The sequence below is a fragment of the Manacus vitellinus genome, unplaced genomic scaffold (genome assembly GCF_001715985.3).
Source record: "Manacus vitellinus isolate BGI_N305 unplaced genomic scaffold, ASM171598v3 scaffold_24_pilon, whole genome shotgun sequence".
Classification (NCBI taxonomy): Eukaryota; Metazoa; Chordata; class Aves; order Passeriformes; family Pipridae; genus Manacus; species Manacus vitellinus.
This window is the reverse complement of record NW_021939798.1, coordinates 7875010-7897315: the sequence shown is the minus strand read 5'-3', so window position 1 is coordinate 7897315 and position 22306 is coordinate 7875010. Positions and strand designations below refer to the sequence as shown.

The following is a 22306-nucleotide window of genomic DNA, read 5'->3' as shown; positions in this document are numbered from 1 at the left end:
GTGGATCAGAGTAAAAAAATGTGTTAGGATTCAGTATAACAAATAAAATTTACTGTCTCCAGAAATATATTATAAGCAATCTTCAAATGTATTAGGACTGTTTGCTCTGCCTTTGTACTTAATCATGAAAAATTCCACATAAAATTCAAAATAAGAACAGTAAATTACTACATACACTCCAAAAAATGAATAATTTAGAGCAAATAAAAACGGTTACCTTTAATTTACTAATTTCTTTTAAAGCTTCATTCCTTTCTTTCTTAAGTCTTTCCACGTCATCCTCCAAAGAATTACAGGTTACAAACTATTTAAATACATAAGGTTAGAATGTGTTGCTAACTGTGTCTTCCATAATCTTTAACATCTTATATTAAGAGGTCTTGTTAATAAAATTAGAGGAAAATCTTAACTTTAAAACAATTTAATGCTCTGAAAATGCTAAAAATGTTTAAGAAAATTTTGACCAACTTATCTTCCCAAGGAATAATTATTTTTCCTGTTAAAGTGGATTAATAAAAGTACTTTTTGAAGTATCGAGAAAACATCATTAATAACCCCTGTTTTTTGCATTATTTTAAATATTTCCTTTTATTTTAGTATTCATATGCTAAAAATGATCTTTTTTAAAGTCAGCTCTAGAATAAAATGATTTTCACAGTAGCAGGAGCTCAAATCACTTGGCCCAGGAATTGTTTATCATTCACACAGGTTGTAGCATTTCCATTAAGAAACCTCAGAAAATCCCTGTTGTCCAGACTTATAACAAACAACAACATAATTATATTAATTGCTCTCTGCAAATCAGGCTGCTTAATAAAGCTTGACAGAAACTGGGTTACCTTAAAGAACCCTGGGATATGGAGCTGTTTTAAACATCTGCCCAAAATATGGAATAATTTCACATATAATACACTCTCCAATAATCTCCTCCCAACAATTAAAACACTGTTCAAGCACATATTTTTACCTGTGGATCCTGTAAGCTGGAAACTTCACTGCCCCCAAATGTGACAGATTTGTGGTCATCATCTGCTGTATTTGAGAACAGATTCCTTGAAACTTCAATGAAATCTAAAAAACAGTTCACATTTTGTTGCTGCAGCCCGTGAGTTCACTTCAGTAGCAGTGTCACTAAATGCAACACAACTCCAAATATCACAACGAACAGCCAGTCTTTTATAAATGCAGCTTAAGCTTTCTAAAGGAAAATAGGAAAATTAGACACATCCCTCTCAAGAGAAACTTTTGGTAAAGAATAAAAATGTCCAAAACACATCTTGGGAAGAAATATCCTCAAAATTAAGTCGTGAAGGACAAAAGAAAACAAAGGTGGTGTGGAAGTTCAGCTTCCAAGTACCTGTTTAGGGATGCTTTACATTTGGCAGGTCTCTGTGACAAATGAAAAGAAATCTGCACACCAGGTCTACACCTGCCCTTCCCAATAATTAATTATGTTTGAGGAGACACATTATCTCTGCAGGAAAAGGGAAAAAATGTCATGCTGGCTCAGAGCTCGTGGTTTCCTCTGCAGGTCCTTTAAACCCCTGACAGAGCCCCGGGAAAACTGATGCTGGCTAAGTTGAAAGTTCTAAATACAAACACTGCATCACTCACAATCAACGTGGCTTGGATGATGAATGTATTAAAAAAAAAAATCTGCCACGATATGACAGAAAAGTGGAAATATAAAGGTCAGTTAGTTTACTCCACGTAAAATCTGATGGAAGATCCGGTATCTTTCATGATGAGATACTTGAAAATCCAGTGTCTTTTTGGATGGTTAAGTATAAAATATTACTTTTCACACACTAGTTTTTGATGCTGTTCTTCATAAACTTTAGGAAAAGTGAAATTTCCATCAGTTTTAGCATCAGAACTTTCACGTCTCACAGCTTTTGAAAAATATTGTTAAATTGTCAGTGTCACCAACCAAAATTGTCATAACCAACAGAAGCGACTCATTCCCATCAGAATTAGGTTTAGCCAGAAGAATTGTGATGGTCTCCATGCAAATCTCTTTCTATATGCAATAGTTGAAATGTTCTTGCTTCTCACAAACTGAAGTTAAAAAAATACATCAGTTTAGTCCCTTCAAGAAGTCTCTTTAACCATCAATACTTTCCCAAGTAATTTTTGGAACAATTACAGCTCCCTATCGTCAAGGTAAAAAATTTAGGCATTTGTGAGCACAAAATAAAGCTTTCCCAAGGCTGCTCTTAATTAGATAAATTTGTGATTTGCTTTCCCAATACTTAGTTTCAGAATTTCAAGCGCATTTTTATACAGTAGAATAAGGTTCTTGCCTCAAACTATAATTTTATTTGCAGCAGCAACCCAGTAGTGACAGAAAATATATTAAATGGTTATTATCTATCATTTCTGTACTCCTACTTTTCATTCTTTTCCATAGTAATTAACAAATTATTACCTCCAAAAGACACTGTTCCTTTAGAATCTTTCTGAAGTTGCTGCCTGAGGGCTAGCTGCTGTTCATCTGTGAGCTGAATCCCAAGATAATTCAATGCCTGAAAGGAAAAAACTTATTTTGGAGTGAAAAAAGAAAGGACTAGGGATAATGACTGCAGGGACATGGGGGAGTAATTAAAGAGCTATACTTCAAAGAGCCTTTGTATCCTGGTACACTCTCACTGACAACACTTTTATTCCAGAGCTGCTCTGTGACTTTTCCTTCTAATTGAGAGATGTACAGATATTATTTAACCTTGAATATGGATGAGTGTAATAAGCAAAACCCTTTGTCCTTAATAACTGCCTTAAAAATCCTGAGGGATGTTCGGATTCCCAGAAGAGTTAATCAGTAATTAGATTAACAAAACCAGTAATTTGCCCAATATATAAAATGAAGTATTGCCCTGCAACACGAAAGAACTACTCGAATGGAAAATTTTGTGTGTAATTTATACCTTTAAAGTTTGTCAGCATAGGAATATTGTCCAGATGTTTTACCTGCATCAGGAAGGGAGAGGAAGGAAAACTCCAAAGATTTTAAGTATTTACCCTCTCCAGTTTTTCTGTTTTGAGACGAATAGACGAGTTCCTTCCTCGAGGCTCGTAATCATCATTCTGGCTGGGGGCAAGAGCTAAGAGGAAAAAAATTAATTAATAATTCTCTAGTTGTAACTATTGCTTTGAAAAATTTGTTCTAAAGCTCTGCTTGTCAAGTGGGTGCCAGCTAAATACCCAGTTGCTAAAAAGACATTTTAACACTTAGACTGACTTTTATTTTTTTAAAGGACGCAGTTGTAATAAACAAAAATTATGGGTATCGATCACCTACACTATTTTTTTTTTGTATAAAGAAGTGACAAGTAGCAAATTAGCAGAAAGGAACCAGGAATAACTGAGTGATCCATCAAGCATATGGCTTATACTGGTGGTGTTTTCTCTTCTCTCAGAGATACACAGATACCCAGGAAACAGAAGGGGAAGCACAGTTGTGAATTCCAAGAGAGACCTCCAAGACACACCCTCATCACAACTGACAGCTCCCAAAAACATATGGAGTGATCCAGAAAACACTGGGGAAAGAGAGGGGATGACCTGTTGCCAGTTAAGGGCTGTGTGGAGGGAGCTTAGACTGAATTTCCCAGGCTCCTTAGGAGCTCTTTTCCAAGAACTCTCACCCATCAGCCCCTTCCCCAAGTTCCCATGTTTTTAGCCAGCTGCATTAATAACCTGTGGTGCACCTGCTGCATTTCCAACACACACAAACCATGAGGCTGAGGCAGGGAGAAGAAGGCAGCAGCACCAAGCAGCCCCTATGCAAGATTTCACAATAATTGCCTTTTATTTTTTTTTTTTTCTTTTTGTGTGTGCATGCTGAGTTTTGATGGAACTTGAGAAACACAGTCACAGCTTTGTCATGTTTCAGACACACCTGTGGATACAACACAACCACCTTTGGCAGCCTTTGCTCACAGACAGCAGGCAGAAGGAGCAGTGAACTGCCTCTTGCTTTGGATTTTAGGTCTGTGCACGAAGAAAAAAATTCCTGGTTTGCATTCATTAGTTATAAATCTAATTTAGATCTTAATTCACCGTTTCATTAATGGATTAGAGAGGTACCAAAACCAAACCCAGCATTTCAAAAGCGAAGGATTTTGCAGTTTGAGATTCTCTCTAAAGGAACAGAAGGAAGCACAGAGAACTCTGGTTTTTTTTTTTAATTTTTTTTAGTTTCACAGCATATCAGTTTCCAAGCTCCAAGTAATTTACATTCTCTCTATATGCCAAAAGCATAAACCAAAACATCTTGAAAATCTCTGACACTAACACCTCTCACATGCTATATTAAATTCTGAAGACAGTGGGCTAAACCTCAGTGGAATTGGCACACTTCCTTTGAGCTCAGAATGAAAAAGCCTCTTGTATGGGTTTGTGCAAAAAACTTTTCAAAACTATGCTGATTTTTTCATAAAGCTTAAAAAAAAAAATCCTCTAAGAGATACTTTAATTTTTTCAAGGTTATCTTTGAAAGGTTATCCTCGATAAAGGGCAGCATGAAAGAAGTGGCAGGTTTGACAAAGGATGTGCTATTAAATAGGAAGAAAATGAAACATAAGAAACAGCACAAACTGGAGCTGCAAGTGTTTGTCCTTTCCACTCCACTACCCACTTACTCAGATGTGTTAAGAAACTGTGGCCTTCTTGGTCTCTTTAAACAATGAAGCTCCTGGGTATTGCATTATATTAACCAAGAGTCTCATATTCTGAATATATTAAAAAACAGCCTTTTGTCTTGTTCCTTTCATTTAGTTGAGGTGTTTTTCATGGTCAATATGAAAATCTGTGTGATCATTAATCTCTAGCTATATTCAATACTTCAATCTTTCCAGTTCCAAAAGTTCACATTCATTCAGCTCACCCTTCAAGGAAGGGAGACAACCAGTCAGATTTGCATTACAGGAACTGTTTCATTTTAAATTTGAATATCTAATATGGGCTATAATAAATGCAGGTATAATTTAAGTAACACCAGTGGAGAAACATCTGGAATGAATCAGATCCTGTATGTTTGTTCTTCCTCTTCTCAGTAAATTAGACACCAAGTTGAGGAGCTCAGGTTATGCTCAATTGCTACTACCTGAAGAAAAAGGATATAGTTCAGGTCTTCACACAGAAATACAGAACAGAGTCAGTTCTGTCACTGTGCCAATGGGGTTCTCATTATTGGGTCAGACTCCTGCATTTTCACTGTTTCTAAACACAACACATATTTGTTTCCCAAAGGAATTACAATTGTTCAGCTCAAATCTGGTTCTGACCAAATTCTGCAAACTCTGTTTTTCCTCAAGTGTTGTTTTCAAAGTAGATATTTAGAGAGATGATCAAAGTGACTCTTGTCTTTGTTCAAATGCCATGGCTCTCAAACATAAATATTAACATATATATTCTATTTGTTATGAATTGAAAGGTTGTTAGAGGTCTGCATGTTATTTCTACCCCTCCAATATGCTGCCCTGATTTAAACAAAAAATCCCATGCAAGCAGCACACATCCACAGAATTTCATCAAATCAAGAAAGCACAGTTTCTATGGCAACCTAATCTTGATCTATATGTGAGTCTTCATTATCTGGTTTCTCCTGAGTCTATTATCATTACTGCTGTATAGCAAATGTTGTGATCACTCGTTTTTGTTTGGTTTCAGCTGTTTGTTAAAGACAATGTAAGTTATATTTGACAGGAGCTCCTAAAAATCCATTGATCTCAGTCCTTTATTTAGGACTATAAAAATATTCCTTTTTTTGAAGACTACAGAGTCTCACCATGTAGTGTGTGCTGCAAGACAGTTATCAAAGGGAAAAAAAAAGGGTGGCAGGGAATGAAGTCAGCACTTACCCGTGGCAGACACATCAGCAGGACTGTTGTCTGGAGGAGTTATTGGAGACTGTTCTCCCATCTTGACTCCAGTTTCCATCTACAAAAGAAAATCAAAAGCCATGAAACACCACTCCTGAGCCAGATCACAGGCTAAACTAGAAATATACATTAATGCAAAGAGAGAGGGACAGGAAGGAAGACCAGGGGGAGAAAAAAGGGCTGAATAGATCAAAGCAACAATGGAAGGCACGGAGGGGTTGCTGGTGGTGAGAAGGGATGGCACTGGAAAAACTCAGATCAGGGCCTCTTCAAAACCCTGGGTTTTGAATATCTCCACAGATTAAGATAACACAGTCTCTCTAGGCAACCTGTTTCAATATTTATATCCCTAACAGGAAAGAAAAATGGGCAAGAATTTTAAGTACAAACATAAGAAGAACTGAGAATCACCTGCTTTGACTTTGTGTTTGACACAGAACATTTTATTCATTCTTGTTCGAAGGTAATACTTTATTTAGCTTTAAAAGTAAGATAAGCTGAAAAAGTTCCTTCAAAAATTAAAATAATGGTTTTAAAATCTTCTTTCTTATGGTCAACATTATTCCTTTTACAAATTTACTTCTTTAAGGTGAGCTGTATGAATTAAAACAACAATTGATGAGCTCAAAGGGGAAAAAGGCCACATTCTTCTAGGACTTTTTTAAAGCAAAAATCCCATCATCACAGAGCAAGTGTAACTTCTGAGATTGTACTGTTCACATATATGTAGTAAACAGAGAGTATTTTATCTCTGAAATAAATAACTATAGATATCACATTCCAAAACTTTACAACCTAGGGAAACATTAGGGAGAACTTTGTATCTAAGAACACAGTTAATGCTTATTTTATTTGATTTGTTGTCTTACCCCAAGTCAACTAACAGTCTTATTCCTCTCATCAGTGGTTTAACCTCCTGTTACACAACATGGTTTTTGCAAATCTTTTGATATTCCAAAGACTTAACATTGTGCAGGAAAATAGCCATTTTCTTACTAAAATGGAAACTCAATTAAAATTAGGAGAAAACAACCATTTGCTCACTTGATTCTAAGTGGATTAATAAGTGTACTCACAGCATCTGGAGTGAATGTTGAAACCAGCTTCCCATTAGGGGATGGCAGAGCCTGTTGCTCTCCATATGCTACAGAAGATGTTAAGAGGCTGAAAGGACGCTGCAGATTCTCTGGATAACTGGGAATATTTTTTTGCCTAATAAAAGCTATCTCCCAGAAGTTTTCCAACCTAAAATTAAAGAAGTTTCAACATATTATATGCTATGTTGTTTGTAAGATTATATGTTGCTTCTGCAAAAAATTACATGTTTCCAAACACTGTGATTTTATTAATTTTTTTTCTAAAAGGGTGCTCTATTCCCCATCATTAAAAAGGCTGTGGGGTTGGGTTCTCCTTTGATATTTTATTTTTGAAAGCACTCAAGTATCATAATTTTTCAGGTCTAAAAGGTGCATCTGAGTCTTTTCTATGAAATAATATTGCAATTGAATATTAAAAAAAATTAAAATGCCTGCATTTCCTCTAAAGTCAAGTCATTAATCTGATCCTAAACATCATATAATAAACTATTTTGGAGGGTTAGCTGCTTGACAGTAGCAGATACCTCATCTTTGTTCTGTTGATTATACTTTTTGCCTCTTCATAGGAGACACCAATCATGGACTCCTTGTTGATGGACACAAGTTGATCTCCAGGCTTCAATCGTCCATCCTAAGACAACAAATAAAAAACCAAACCCATTATTTTTATAAGAACTAACTAACACTACAGAAAAAACTGTATAATGACAGCACTTTCACATATTCCTCTGGATCTGTTGAGACAAGAAACACCAAGAGCAGCTGTGCATTCTGCCTGACAATCTTCCAGGAATAAACAGATTAAATGATCATTAATCACCATCACAGCAGTCATTATAAAAACTTCATTAGACAGAACACACCACAGATATTGTCTAAAGAAGAAATTTGGACCCACATACATATTCTGTTAAAAAAACCCCATCCAAAGGAAGCCCAGATTTTTCCAGCAAGGAGCACCAACCCATCTGACTTTAGGAAGCTTCCTTACTAATTAATTCAGCTGCGAGCTGGGTTCATTTGTATTTCAGACCCAAATGTTCACAGCAATACATGGGACTCATGAGGCACTCACTGGCCATGTTAAGTTAATGAGAAAACTAGATTAGTCTATTAGGAATTCACCAGGCAAAACCATGACAGAAATAACACTGTCAACTTTGTGCTTCTGTTAAATTAATTGCAAATTCTCTAGCACATTTCTGTCTGAGAGACTATAAGACAAGACTTTAAACATGCTAGGCTACACTTCTCAATAAGAAAAAGCTTTCTCTACTCACATTTTAAAAGAGGCCTCAACAATTTAGCTGGAATTTCATGTAATTCACCTACAGTTACAGAGTTTGTTATGACATTTATCTAATGTAATAAACATCGAATCACACATCTCAGTTCTTCAGCTCTTAAGAAATTAATCACCAAGTGAAACAAACTGTGTACAGATGATACACAGGAAACAAGAAAAATACCTTTTCAAGACCAGTACAATTATACCTATTTAATATCCACATACCATAATATTAGTTGTGTCATTTCAAACCTATGATAGCGTTTTATTACTTCTTTTTTTTTGTCACTTAATGTTTTGGTTTTGATTAAAGAAAAAAGCTGTAGATCTTTTATTTTGCTTTCATCCAGCCTATCAAAGAATATCCATTTCAATGGTGCCCTCACGTGGCAGAGGTTCAGAACATGTTTTCTGCTTCAGATTCCCAAAGGGGATAACCTTTGGATTGGGAAATTACCTCTATCAGTGCTAACATTGGAACCTCCTGAAAATTTATGTCTCAGCCTATTGATTATGTGTGATAGGCTTTCAATTGTATGTTTGCAATGAGAAAAAACGTTTTAGAAGCCACAACAAAATAGGAGAAACACAAGAAGAATGATTATCATTTATCTACTGAAAGAGGTCTTTGAGAAACACTGAATGTTTTCCTTTACTTAATATTTTAGGACTAAACTTAGTCTACAAAAGTTCAGTAACAAATAGTTACAGACTGTTTGGGGACAAAACTCATTGTTTGTGAAATCAGCTTGTAGCCTTTTGCTTGGCCTGAGGCAAAAGCTGGTAATCTACACTTCAAAATAATCATAATAACTCAGGATGCCAAAGGAGATTCTTGGATAAACAGTCCTGTTTACTTGTACCAGATAGTTGCAGTATTTATTTACTTTTTAAACTGACAAGTCCTCCTGATTTACATACTGCATTTGTCATAAATGAAAACAGTAATCAGAACTGATTCATACATTTTATTAATCTGCACTTTCGGAATACTGTTTTTTTAATTTGCCTACACAATGATTTCCAACTGCAAGGATTCATCTAAATAAAGCCTCAGGGAAACATGATTTTTTGAATGTCCAGGAAAAAAACCAAAGAGATGACATCTGTAGCTGTGTCCCATCCTTCCTATTTACCTTCCACCATGCAACCTCTTACAGAAGCTGATTTTGTACCTTCTCATACATAAACTGGGGAATGAAGATCCTCATTTACCTCAAATAGACTTTTGAATAATTTTCATTACCATGTAACCCTGCTGCAGTGCAGTGAGAGCAGTCTGTTTAAAAAGAAGGCAAGGAGAAACACAAACATATTTTGTATTTAAAATATGGCTGTACATATAACATACTGAAGCAGGTACTAAATGAAGGCAAAAATACAGATGTCTGAAGGGAAAAAAGGTCTTTACCTTATGACAATCACCACCAGGGATAATTTCTTGAATATATACCAAAGGCCCTTCATTTCTGTTAATTCCTCCCACAATATTCAAACCTAGGCTTGTTCCTTTGCAAACAGAGATAATCTGAAATGCACTATCCCTACAAAGAGAAAGAAAGGTAGAATTACTTCAAAGAACTAGATACTCAATAAAGATTGAAACAACATATTATCTTTATGTATTTGTAAAATCAATAAGATATTACAGCAACAATCTCAGTGTTCAAATATTACACTGCCAAATTACTACAAAATCAGTGACTTCAGGTGTTACTTCTGACAATTACAAAAGGAATTGATACATTATATTACAAGGTTAAAAACTTCTGTATATTATATATATATCTCCAAAGCTTATGAGAGTACCTGGACATAAACCAGAAGCATTAATTCTTCAGGACACAGATCAAAAGGCAATGTCTACCATGTAAATGACAAATAAATAGGAAAATAACTTATTAAAACTGAAAGTCTGCAATATCCATGGTATTATAAATTACAGGATTAAAAATTAAAAAATAAACCAAAAGTTTAACACTTAGTGCTCAACTCAAATTCTCCTGACCAGCCAAACACAGTATTTCCTGCAGCTCACATAAGACAGTGACAGTCAGTTTTGGAAATTACTTTGCAGGCTTTGGGGATGGTGCTGGGACAGAATTATTTCTGCTGCTGGTAGTGGTGTTTTCCTTCAGATGCAACTGAGGACTCTGTGACCTCGAGGATGACCCAGAGGAAAGGCTCTCTGTAGATTTTGCTTCAAGAAAAGAAATGTTGAAAAAAAAGAAATAAAATACACATTGGGGAAAAAGCACAAAATTTCAGCTCGTGTAAGTTCAGTGGGATTATTTTCATGTTGGAAAACAGACAAATAAAGCAATCAGACAATCAAAAGGAAGCTTAAGTCTACACAGTAAGAAGTGCAAGTCACCCAGGGTCCCAGGAAAAATACTTTAAAACATAGCAAGTGACAGTTTTTTCCAATCTAGGTGCAAAAACCAAAATCTCAACTGACTTTCCTAAAGAATAATCCTCTGTGCTATATAAAGCATCTTAATTAGGCAGCAATTCCACAAAGATTAGAATTTATGGTACTCTAGCTCAAATTTTGTGCTTTGAAATCTTGCAGCACATTTCAGCTACAAATACCAAATACTTTTCACATCATTCATTAATTAAAATTGCTGAAAGCAGATAGTAATATATTTAAAAACTGAGGACACTGACACATAAAGCCCTCAAGGTATATTTTTAGACTATAAATGTCACAGTCTAAGTGACCATGTGTTTTGCCTGACTTTCAGTCACTTCCTCCAAGAGATCTCCCCCCAGATTAAGAGTTTTAAGTGCAAGTTTCTACTCCACCCAAGGCTGGCTGTCCCACAGGATTATGTCAGGCTTGGAAGTGATCTCTCACCAGCTAACAGATGTGTTGGAGAACTTCTAGCAGAGTTGTTGTCACTGTGAGAGCCATACTTGTCCATCAGGTCGTGGAATTCTTTCCTGTGGCAATAAAAAGATCCTCTTTGTCAGGATTTGGCATTAGTGAAACCTGCACTGTACTGAAGTTTCTCTTCCTCAGAAGAGGAGGCTCAACCTCAACTGAAAGAGGAAAGCCCTGTCAAATGTCCAGAAAAGGCAAGGAGAAGATCATGTAATACAGGGTAAAGATGGAAAAGCAACAGACTGTGAATGAAACGGACTATTGCTGAAAAAGCTTAATTATTATCTCTCTTTACCCTGGATTGCATAACTTTAAAAACTTGTAATCCAAATCAATTAGAAATGATAAAACAATGGTATTACTTAGATCCAGAAAAAGTTACTTATATTAGAAGGCATCAGATTACAGCATACGCATGTTTTTAAAGAATGCTTTTAGTTCAAATACACTGAACAAGAACCCAGAAGAGACTGGCAAACAAAGATGTGGCACCTCAAAAAAAAAGAGGATAGAAGAAATATTTATTAATTACTCAATAATGAGCAAAACAGAAGCAAATTCCAACTTGTACTTAGTTTTCTCAGAAATTTTCAGTCCATTTCATCATCTTTGTATATTAAATATTAAATATGTCTCTCCTTAGGCTTTATCTTTTTCATTATGCTATTTCTCTCACTGAAAGAGCAATTCTTGGTCAAGTGCACTATTGAAATAATGGAAATAGTTGAAAATACTACTACTACTACAAACTAAAAGCAGCAGCTGTTTGGCACCCATCATATTTGTAACAAACTGGCAAAGATGTAAATTTTGGATCACATGCACTGAAGAGACAACAAAAATGCTTGATTCACCTAACATTGAATCCAGCCTAATTAAAAATAAAGTTTATAATCAGAGCTATGATTATCTCGGCGATACCCGATTTAAAAAATGTAAGTAATCTAGAATGATGTAAGCCAGAAACATTGGCAAATTAATACTGCAGAATTAAACACAGAGAAAACAAATTAACTGATTGCAGGGAGAGTAATTCCCAGGTAATTCCAGTGACTGCAGTTAAAAGCTGCTGGATGTGTTATTTTTTTAAAAAAAAAATGACAAAATTTACTGTACTAATGCCAGAGCCAGGGAACACACAGTTGAGTGCAAATCAAATAATCTTTTAGCACAGGAATGTAAATCCCCAAGAAATGAATTCACAGGTGTGTGGGTGAGGGACTGTCTGGAGTGGCAAATTTGGCCCAGGCTACTGCTCCTATCCCCAGAGTGGTTAAAGGACTGAAGGATTTTAATTATTCAAGGAATTTAGAGGAACTAAGCCAGTATGCTTTAGATAAAAGCAGATTAAGAGTGGACCTCACATATATCTGGGCAGTCTGAAAAAAAAATGAGAGATCAGAGGCTACAGAGTGATTTAAATGTCTGTCAAATACACAAAATAAAGGAAACAGAAAGAAGGAAGCTTAACTCGGACAAAAGGCTAAAGGAATTTAGAGAAAAATCCTTTATGCAGAGATTACTCTGTAAGTGGAACATCCCAGGAAAGGCAAATAACAGCAGCTACTCTTGCAATGATTATCAAAAATAGTTACATAACAGCTCATTTCTCTGGAGATTTAAGTCACAAGGGGATACAGACCTGGATCCAGCGTTTCCGATGATGCTCTGCCAATACAGGTTTATATGCTTAACTTCCAACAGTAAGGTTAAAGCAATATTTAACATAAATGCCCTTATAATGGATGTATTTTGGACTACCTGCTGCACTGAACAGTTTAACCTGCTTATCCAAACCATTCAAAGCTCATTAGAGATTGAAAAGCAAACTTCCGAGGGGAAACAACAACTAAATCTGCCTTTTTTCAGAAGGCCAGACCAGTCTGAACCATATAGTTTTGTGGTACTGCAGCTCTAATGTAGATTCTTAATTTTTTATTATTTTAAAATGTGAGAAGTATTAAAAAAATCTATCACAGCATATAATTTTTAATGGTATTAGCTGGGAACATAACATTAAAATCCTCCTCTTTAAACTCAAATTGGCCTGAGCTTGCTACTTGAATTGATGCAAGTGATCTCAGAATGAACTGGTATCAAATACCACACAGAAAAATGTGATATGTGGTGTAATCCTGCAATTAAATCTAATCTGAAAGAGAAATACATGCAAGCCCAGCCCCCCAACCCAAGATATAGCACTGGAGTTTTATTAGTTTTGAGGTTAAAACAAATTTTTCTCTTACTTTGCTTCTTCATCTCTTGCAACGAGCAGAGACATGTGATTAGATGCTGATGCTGTTCTCAGGATGTCAACAGCCCTACAAGGGGGAAAACAGCCAAATAAATACACCAGGGGGCTGTCAAGAAGTACAGAGCAATGCTAAAAGAGCAGGAAAATGGACAAATTCCCATCAAAGTTAATCATTTTCACTGCCAGATACAGAGAAAAGAGCTTTCCAGCAGTGTAACTTCAACTAAGCATTGGGGAACGGAGCAAGAGAGACTGTGGTGCCTCTGTGCTGCTGACAGCACCAAGCTGGGACTGACCCCTCCTTCCCTTCCCTTTGTTCCCATCTCTCCTTAGCCCATCCTACTGCCTTCCTCGGCCTCCTTCAGCCTTAACAGCCCACACCAGACAAAAACCACTGCTCAGGTGTGGTGCCTTGCTCATGATTTCCCTCAGCAATATATACAGGATTTTCTGTTTGAATTTCTAGCCTCTGTCTCCAGCACTAAGCTGCACTGATCTCTAGTGATCCAGCTACAGGAACCACCTCCAGATTTTTTTAAACCATTTCCCCTTCATTGTCCCATTACCTGTTCACTGAATCATTTACATTCACCAGTATTGAACCAACAGGTAGTTATCAAAGTATTTTAACAGCTTAATATGTTCTAATGCTATTTTCACACACATTCTCTAATCTATGGCATTAAGAAACCAGTTTATTCTGGCATTATAAAAACTTAAAAGTCATTCAACTTTTCCACAAGAGTTTTGCTGAATTAGATTTATAGGATAAATTAATTGCCAGCTGAACTCCAAAGACCTCAGGGGAGTTGAGCTCTTTCACTCAGACATTGATAATGTTCAAAATAATCTGCATGTGATATTCCAAGCTCTAATAAACATTCACTAATCAAATTTACCTTTCATTTGTTACTCCAATCAAGTTTTCTCCATTGACATCCAAAATGAGGTCACCAGTGAGCAAACGGCCTTGTAATGAAATCAACAGTAATTCATGAATCAACAGGAAAACAGTGAACATGGGATTCAAACAGGACTTTTCCTTTCAGTTTTATGTGATTTAATGCAGTAAACAATTTTATGACTGTCATGACTTTCTGATCCTAATTAAGATGGGTTATTGTGATAAGATTAATAACTGTCAATCAGTCTTATTAACCAGAGAATAGCCACTGAAAATAAGTGTTATTTAGCTATTTGTATTATTTACACACAGCACAAATATTTGTGGGACTGGAATTTGTATTTCACAGTTGTGGAAATTAACTCCGAGTTGAAATTTCTTTTGACAGATTTTTTTTTTTAATATGTAGTGTGTTGGGAACAAATAAATTCAAAATTACTTACTATCTACAGCAGCAACCCCTCCAGGTAGAATTCTCTTTATAAAAATCCCATAATCTTCTGCTGTTTGTGCCCGATAACCTCCAATAATTTTAACTCCTGCAGGAAAAAATAAGAAACGAGCAAGAAATTGGTTATTCCATCTCCTGTGCTAAATGTATTAAGAGTCAAATCCACAAAAGCCAGATAAACTGTTGGTGATGACAGTGTGACCTGGAAGAGCTCACCAGGTGTTTTTAAAGCTTTGGTTTGCTCTGAGGATGTGCAATCTTAGTTACCTAATCCATTCTGACAGTCAGAGAAGGAAATGCGGTGAACAGCTCGATTGATTCCATGAGGGCCCATAATAGTCCTAAGGAACAAAATAAAAGCCATTAAATTACAGAAATGGATGCAGAGCTATGTTGACATAAAAGAAATTACAGTGACCATGTTTTTAACTCCAAGACCAATGTTCTCCACTGACAACTTCATATTGTTTGATCCCTCTGCCCACCCCTTCCCCAACCGAAAATCAACCTCCTCATCACAAATATCAGGTGACAAGGTACTACAAAGGGTACATAGTTTACTTCTTTTTCCCTCAGAGCATTTCAGGATGAACTATGAATTTCATTTCGTTTATAATAAAGGGATTATGATTAAATACAAACAAAACCCCACAACCTGGTCCAGCTTAGCATGTAGGCAAGAAAAACATACCATAACCTCTTAGATCAGGTAATGAATGAATATTAAAATAAAACCACAGCTAAGACAATGTATACAAAAGCATTTTTTAACATATAATTTTGTTGTTATTTATGAACATAATATTTTCCCTACAGTTTCCTAATTTCTTCACTCAACATTGATTTCCTTTTCTGCTGTAAAAAAAGAGTTTCTTTCCAAACTCTTTTGCCTGGTCCCCTGTGTACCCTCCCACCCCAAGAGAAAATACCAGGATGGCACTTGAAATAGTCTAAAGGCAGAGGAATATTTTGGAGGCAGTTCATCATGCTAAAGAATTAAGGAAGAATAAAAGTAGAGGTTTGAAACTTAAATTTCCAGTCCCATGGGACACATGACCAGCACACGGCTCCGAGAACTCAAAGTGTTAAGAAGTCCTGTAAGTCCAGGTGACCCTTTACCAGTTTTTATTTTTTATTTAGATGAATTATGATTTAAAAAATGCAAGTTGTATCATAGCTCCTTTGTCCTGCCACTGTACCATTTTTGGGGAAGACTCATCAGATCTCTTCTAGAAAAGAGCAGAAGCACCACTCAGGTTTTTCTGCTTTGACCTACATATTGTTCTGTATCAGACAGACATACATATTGTTCTGTATTTTCTAGAGAGTGTTGTTAAAGTGACATGGAACAACCAGAATTCATTAGCAGGAGGCAAAAGAAGATCAAAGTGGAGGACACAGTGACCCAAATCCTCCCACACAACCTAATCCAGCACACAGCCTGAACTCCATGCCTGAAAACTGGATATATCTGCAAAAGCCAGGGTACATGTCATTAACTGGGGCTATGCCAAACGGAAAAGAGAAATCCAGAAGGTCCAAATGTTCTTAAACTCTAGCACCAGGCAGGAGATCCAGCTTCTAAAGAACATCTGCAGTACTTTTAGTTTTGTAGAAGAAAACTGGATGAGGGTTCTTTATCAAGGGATAAGCACTAGCTCTGAAAAGCAAGTTTCCCAAAACCTCAATTTCCCAAGTATTTGCAAAATTAGCCTTTGCTTTAGAAAGGCTGGCTACAAGAACAGACCCAAAAATTCATGTTTAGAAACAAAAAGTAGGCCTATGCTTCAAACGCTGTCTCATTTTCACTGGATAGTTCTTGAAGTCATTGTTTCATGGGCTAAAAAGAAATGATGCAATCCAGACAGGATATTTGGGCTGTATTTGACACAACTGCACATGACCTTGCAATGACATGGCAGAGCATAAGGCACCCTTTGTATGGCTAAAAGTGAACCAAACTGCTTTCATTTAGTAGTGTTACTACCCAGTACTGCCACTTTGATTATCCCATGAATTTAAATTGTTCTGAAGCTGAAATACAGCACCCTGGCCATGTCCTTTGCAGGTCTGTCCTGACCTGTATCCATCTTTGAAAACTTAAAAAGTCTACACTGATCTTTAAAATAGACAATTATTGTATTGTTTTTCTCTCTTGCCTTTTGCTACTTCTGCTCTGGTTCTTGCTCTGCCATGCCCTCAGCGGTTCTCACATGGCATTTTCTTAGTTAAAATAAAAAAAACCCCAAGAACAAAAGTTACTTCAACCTCACACAAAGCTACATAGAGTCACACAGAGGTTTACCTTCATAAAGTCTTAAAAGATCAAATCTCAGATTTTAAAGTTCAGAGTTCACTAGAAATTGTAGGACCTATTTATATACTACCATACAAAATGATCATGAAATATGATCAAATCTAAGCACAGGACACTTAATAGAAAAGGATTCACATTTCCAGAAGGAACAGGCAACACTTTCAAAAGATAGATCATAACTAACATAAAATGCATTCTGACAAAGAGGATACAGAGGATATACAAATTAGCAATAAACAGTGGAGAGGGATAAGATAGCTCTGAAACAGTGGAATTGTCTTGATGTTGCCACCAACAATTACAAAGAACTGTTGAACAGGTACCTTTAAAAGATACTCAGGAGTTTTTATGCTCTAGAAATCCCTCCAATACACACAGTTTAAAATTACTTTATCATACAAAAATAAAGACAAGGATCTCAAATGCCCTGAATTGGTTTAGCATATCTAGCTGACTTTTGGTGTTAGTTTTTTTTCCCCAGAAAACTTAAGAGAGAGATCTTCAAGTCAAGTTGCTTGTCATAGTTTTAATAAAATAAACATGGCTTTAACAGTTTCACTGTAAAAAGCCTTGGATTCAGCACCCATCCAACATTAATTTCATGTTATCATTATTTAATATTCATGAAATGTCAGAATACTGCCCCCAGAGCATTAGAAATATGCTCAACGGTATAAATAGGGAAACAGGTTTCCAAACAACTTGGCAGGAATAGCAAAACATAATTCAGTGCTCTTTGTAGAAGACACGAATTAAAAAAATCAGCTGTTGCTGCTCATTTCTCGAGGTCAGGCAAAAGTTCTTGTAAGCAAGGTTTTAGCACACAGAGCAGATGAGAGACAACAGACAAAATAAACAAGCAAAACTCAACAAAATGTACACTATAACTGTCTTACACTAGAAAATGCTAAACTCAACACTCCAAGTGAAGTCCTGGAACACTAACAGACTAAGTGCATATAATTTTGTGTAAGTGTTCTGGTAAAGGCAATTAAAATGACTTTCCTTCTATTACTTTTTAGCAGAATACACAAGGAAATTCAACAGCTTTAGGTTTTGTATCTTTTAAGGACTTATCAGAATATACAGGATATTCTTCTGATCTCTATTCCTGAGAAACTGTCATTTACGTGCACGAACAAAATATTTATCCAGGATAATAAATACACTTTCCTCACAAAACAGATATTAATTGACACATAAGCAAAAATCTAAATTGCAGCTTATGAAAAGAAGCTGGAAATGCCCACAGCTTTTAAATGCTCTCTCCTGTACTTTGCCCAACTGCAGACCAGAGCAGTGCCCCCAGCATACCAGTACAAGAGAGAAAGCCCATCAAAGCGCTCTGGTTCATCCTCGGCCCCCGGTGAGAGTAAGGACATTCTTCAGGACGGCAGCACAAACAAAGACAACGCAACCAAAACGCTCTGGAGGCTTCCAGTCCAGCTGGATAAAGGTTATGAGCTGGATGATTTCTGCTGCTCACTAAAAACCCAAACACAGAGCTCCAGGCAAGCGTCTCTGCCCACTTAATCTCCTCTGAAACCCTCTGCGTCACATGGACTAATTCACCTAGCGAGGTAATGTTTACTTTTTCTCTGCTTGAAATGGCAATTTACAGCAACTTTAAAGGCTGATAAATACCAAGGAGAAAATTTACTGCACTGTGACTAAGGAATCCGTATCTAGCAGCCAAAGGCAAGTGATGTGATTAAAATAAATTTATTTTCTCCTGTTCTTCCAATAATTTATTTCTACGCTCCCTCCAAACAAGGTCAAAAGCAGTAACTCATGACCTTTCCAAAGCAATCTTCCTACCAGACTGGATTATGTACAGCCTCACAAAAGGGAAAGCCAACAAAGCAGACTGAAAGCACTAATGAAACAAATGCCATTATGCTATTACTTGGCATTCTCAATCATGCTATTGACCTGTGCCACGCTTTAACCTGGTTTTTAGACTTTCAATATACAGTAGTCAAAAGTTAACACAGAATTTAGGTTACATATTTTCTCTAGGAAGGGAAGCTGATACATCTGTTTTTCTGTGAAAGGCAATAAAACTGGTGAATTTTATGTCATTACACTAAGAATAATCTGATTGAAAAAGTGAAAAATATAACCCTGTTCCCAGAGGTCAGACCCTGCTGACAGGAAGCTTGGCCTTGCAGAGATATAGATATTTTCAAAAGTTCTGATCAACTGACATCAGTTTGGTTAATGATCATTTCCTTCCAGTCTTGCATCAGAAGATGCATCCCTATTACTCCCCCTTTTTCTAAAATATTATAAAAAGAGTGCAATTTAAAATAAAACCCAAATATCCTCCATTCACTGAGGGCTTTAAGTAGAAAGGTGAATCCTCTGTAGCAAGGAGTGACCCTGTGAGCAGACAGCATCTGTCAGGTCTGGAGCTGTGCAGCAGGAGGGCTCGGCTATGCCAGGAATGCACTCGCTTATCTCAGGCACCTTTTTTTTTTTTTTTTAAAGCTGCAGGGACTGTGGTTTCATTAGCACTTAATCGTTCTGGAGAAAGGATCCCTTTGCTTACAGACAATGTTCAAATAGAGCCAGGCCCCAGAGCCTGCAGAGCCACTAAAGGGGCAGAGGGGTGAAGTGACCCACCACAGATTAAGGAGCAGATCAGAAGTGGAAGGGGGATCACAAAGCAGCCTTCCCAGTTCCCAGACTGTGAAAAGCTCCACTGGCATCCTTTGGATTGCTCACATCCATTCAGAGATAAAAACTTGGCCCTTTGTAATCTTTTCTCAATCAGTTCACTCTGTCGGGGTTACCAGCATTGCAGTCAGGTGAAAGAAAACCCATTGATATTTTAAGCCTTGTACCAATTAGCTTTGCTCCAGGTGAGGTTACAGAAAACACCAGCAGCTTTTCTCCAGCAAAACTGTCACCAGTGGAATTCAATTTGTGGAATCAATATCAGGAGCATTTGTCAAAGCAAATATCTCAGACCAATCTGGCTTGATTCCAGTGTTTTCTGCAATGCAAATCTGTCCCCCAGTCACCAGCCTGGCTCAGGGCTCTGCATTTTCACTCTTAAAAAGCCAAAAGGTATTTTTATTAAACCAGAAATTACAAACTTCTGAACAATTAAGGCTGATATAAAGTAGTATTAAGCTTATTGCTCCCATTTTATTAGTTATTAGCAGTGATAGATCACTTGTTCAGACAATCCCTCCTTCAAAGTAAACTGGGCATTGTTCAGCTTCCTGAACTTATCCCTGATGCTTCTATCCCTCTTTACCTTCAAATTCTGCTGCTGTGCTGCTTTTAACGTTTCTAAAGGATTCATACAGAACAATAGCATTATTGCTTCTCTTGTAAGTTCTCTGCCTTTCAAGAACATACCCAGGAAAACACAAATTACCTTTTATTTCCAGAACGATCTAGGAATACTGTAACAACTCAGAAGTCTATAACATTTATGATAAATAAGTAAAACTAAATTTTCAAGAGATATCATTTGTTCTTAAGTAGAACTCCTTTCCAAACAGCCAGTAAACTATTCTATTCTGCCAACATTTGTAATTATGACTCGCCTTTCCCAAAGGAAGTTTTGCAATGCTTTAGCAACTGAGATGGATTACAGGATAACTTAGCAGATGACAAAAAGATTTGCAGAATCTTTGGGCATAAAATTCACAAGAGCTTTTTGTTATAAATAAAACAAAAGGCCTTTTACAAAAATCCTCTACAAGTCCATTAAGCAACTGCAGCCTTTCAGGGGCACTAACCCTAAATTCAGACACTAAGGACCACAGCCAAAGGAATGCTGTGTCATACAGCATGGAAAAGCACTTATTCTGATTTATCCCAAACCACTAATTATTCAAAATACATTTTGCTGATTAGGTCATAAAGAGTAAAAGAAAACACATGTCATTATATGGCAATTGTTAAACATTAAAAAAGCTTGGGCAACATTGTAATTGTGGAGAAGCATGAATGGGTTTAGGCTAACCCCTGTGTAGAGAGGAAACATGTTATTTAAAGTTTAGGTAAACCTCAGTTAATATATAACCAAGTGCATTCTTGGAGCACTGTGCATGGATACTGCCTCACAGAAAATCAGAAAGCATAGAAAATTATAGTCTGCCATTATCATGTAGCTCAAGTGCAGTTAGAGGTGCCTTTCCTGTTCATCTCATACGTGAAAAATTGCCTTTGGAACACTGTAATCCAGGAACTACTCATGAAATACACCTTCCACGTGATTCTAGCAAGCCACAGCTTCTTAAAGGTGTATCTTTGTGTCACATACCCTGAATTTCCACGGGACAAGCAGAGTGCTGGCTTCTTCAGGTCTCAGTAAAAACCAAGTAGATTTTTTTTTAATATTTTGTGGGTTTGGTTTTCAAAAAAATCAAGTTATTTACGAGGTGGCATAATTCTAAATCTAAGCTAAATTGGTTGAAAGTGCTTTTGAATTCTGTTGGCTGGATTCTATTACAAAAGCACAGCAAACATGATAGTCCAGCAGGAGCTGTCTGTGCCTGGTTTTAATTCTGGTTTGGATGACAGTGTTGCCACAGTTACTTGGCAGTTTGGGAAGGGTCTGGAGTTATGGTTTTCAATCATCCAGTTTTGCCATTTAGAATCTGATCCAACTTTTGAGTGGATAACATTACAGTCTGTAGTATTAATATCATTATAATTTTAGATCCCATGGCACTGGTAAAAATATGATGGTTCCAAACCACTATACATAAAGCATTAAAGGTATACAGACATAGTATTCTGAAAAATTCATGTTAGATAAACTCTATACAGTGTCTTATGTTACTGTAGGTGCCCTATATATACAAGGAAATAATTTGGTATATACCTTACAAGTATGTTTTCATAGTTGCAGAAGCATTAAGGAATTTCTTTGCAGGGTTTTATCTCTGCAGAACCAGTCCTTAGCAAGTGCTGATTAACTTAATGAAAAGCTTAAGAGACATTTGCTCCTTTAATGTGTAAATTCACTGGTGTTGGTGTCACCTTCTCTAAGATGTTGATTCAATATCAAAGTTATTTTTCCTGAAGACTTCATCAAAACTAATGGAACTGCAAGAATTTTCATATGATAATCCAGCAATTGCTGTACTCCTGTCTCTGGAGGGAAAAAATACTTACTTTTTATCTGTATTTATTAGGGGATCTGTACTGGACATCTTCTTAGGTGCACTATTTAAATAAAAGTTCAAAATGAAGAATTCTGAC

General features: G+C 36.5%; 1 protein-coding gene across 2 annotated transcripts in view; it reads right to left on the bottom strand.

Moving 5' to 3' along the window:
* Positions 1-22306, bottom strand: part of STXBP4 (syntaxin binding protein 4) — a 65665-nt gene extending 43359 nt beyond the window's left edge. For both annotated transcript variants that reach the window (XM_025895171.2, XM_018073412.2), the window contains exons 1-15: positions 22220-22306; positions 15031-15104; positions 14756-14851; positions 14308-14377; positions 13401-13475; positions 11128-11213; positions 10338-10467; positions 9679-9811; positions 7504-7610; positions 6959-7127; positions 5862-5940; positions 3019-3101; positions 2429-2525; positions 968-1071; positions 218-304 (exon numbers count right to left, since the gene is read on the bottom strand). In XM_025895171.2, the coding sequence (XP_025750956.1) occupies positions 218-304; positions 968-1071; positions 2429-2525; positions 3019-3101; positions 5862-5940; positions 6959-7127; positions 7504-7610; positions 9679-9811; positions 10338-10467; positions 11128-11213; positions 13401-13475; positions 14308-14377; positions 14756-14851; positions 15031-15104; positions 22220-22257 (1428 nt within the window). In that variant the 5' untranslated portion in view covers positions 22258-22306. The remainder of the gene's footprint in view (positions 1-217; positions 305-967; positions 1072-2428; positions 2526-3018; positions 3102-5861; positions 5941-6958; positions 7128-7503; positions 7611-9678; positions 9812-10337; positions 10468-11127; positions 11214-13400; positions 13476-14307; positions 14378-14755; positions 14852-15030; positions 15105-22219) is intronic.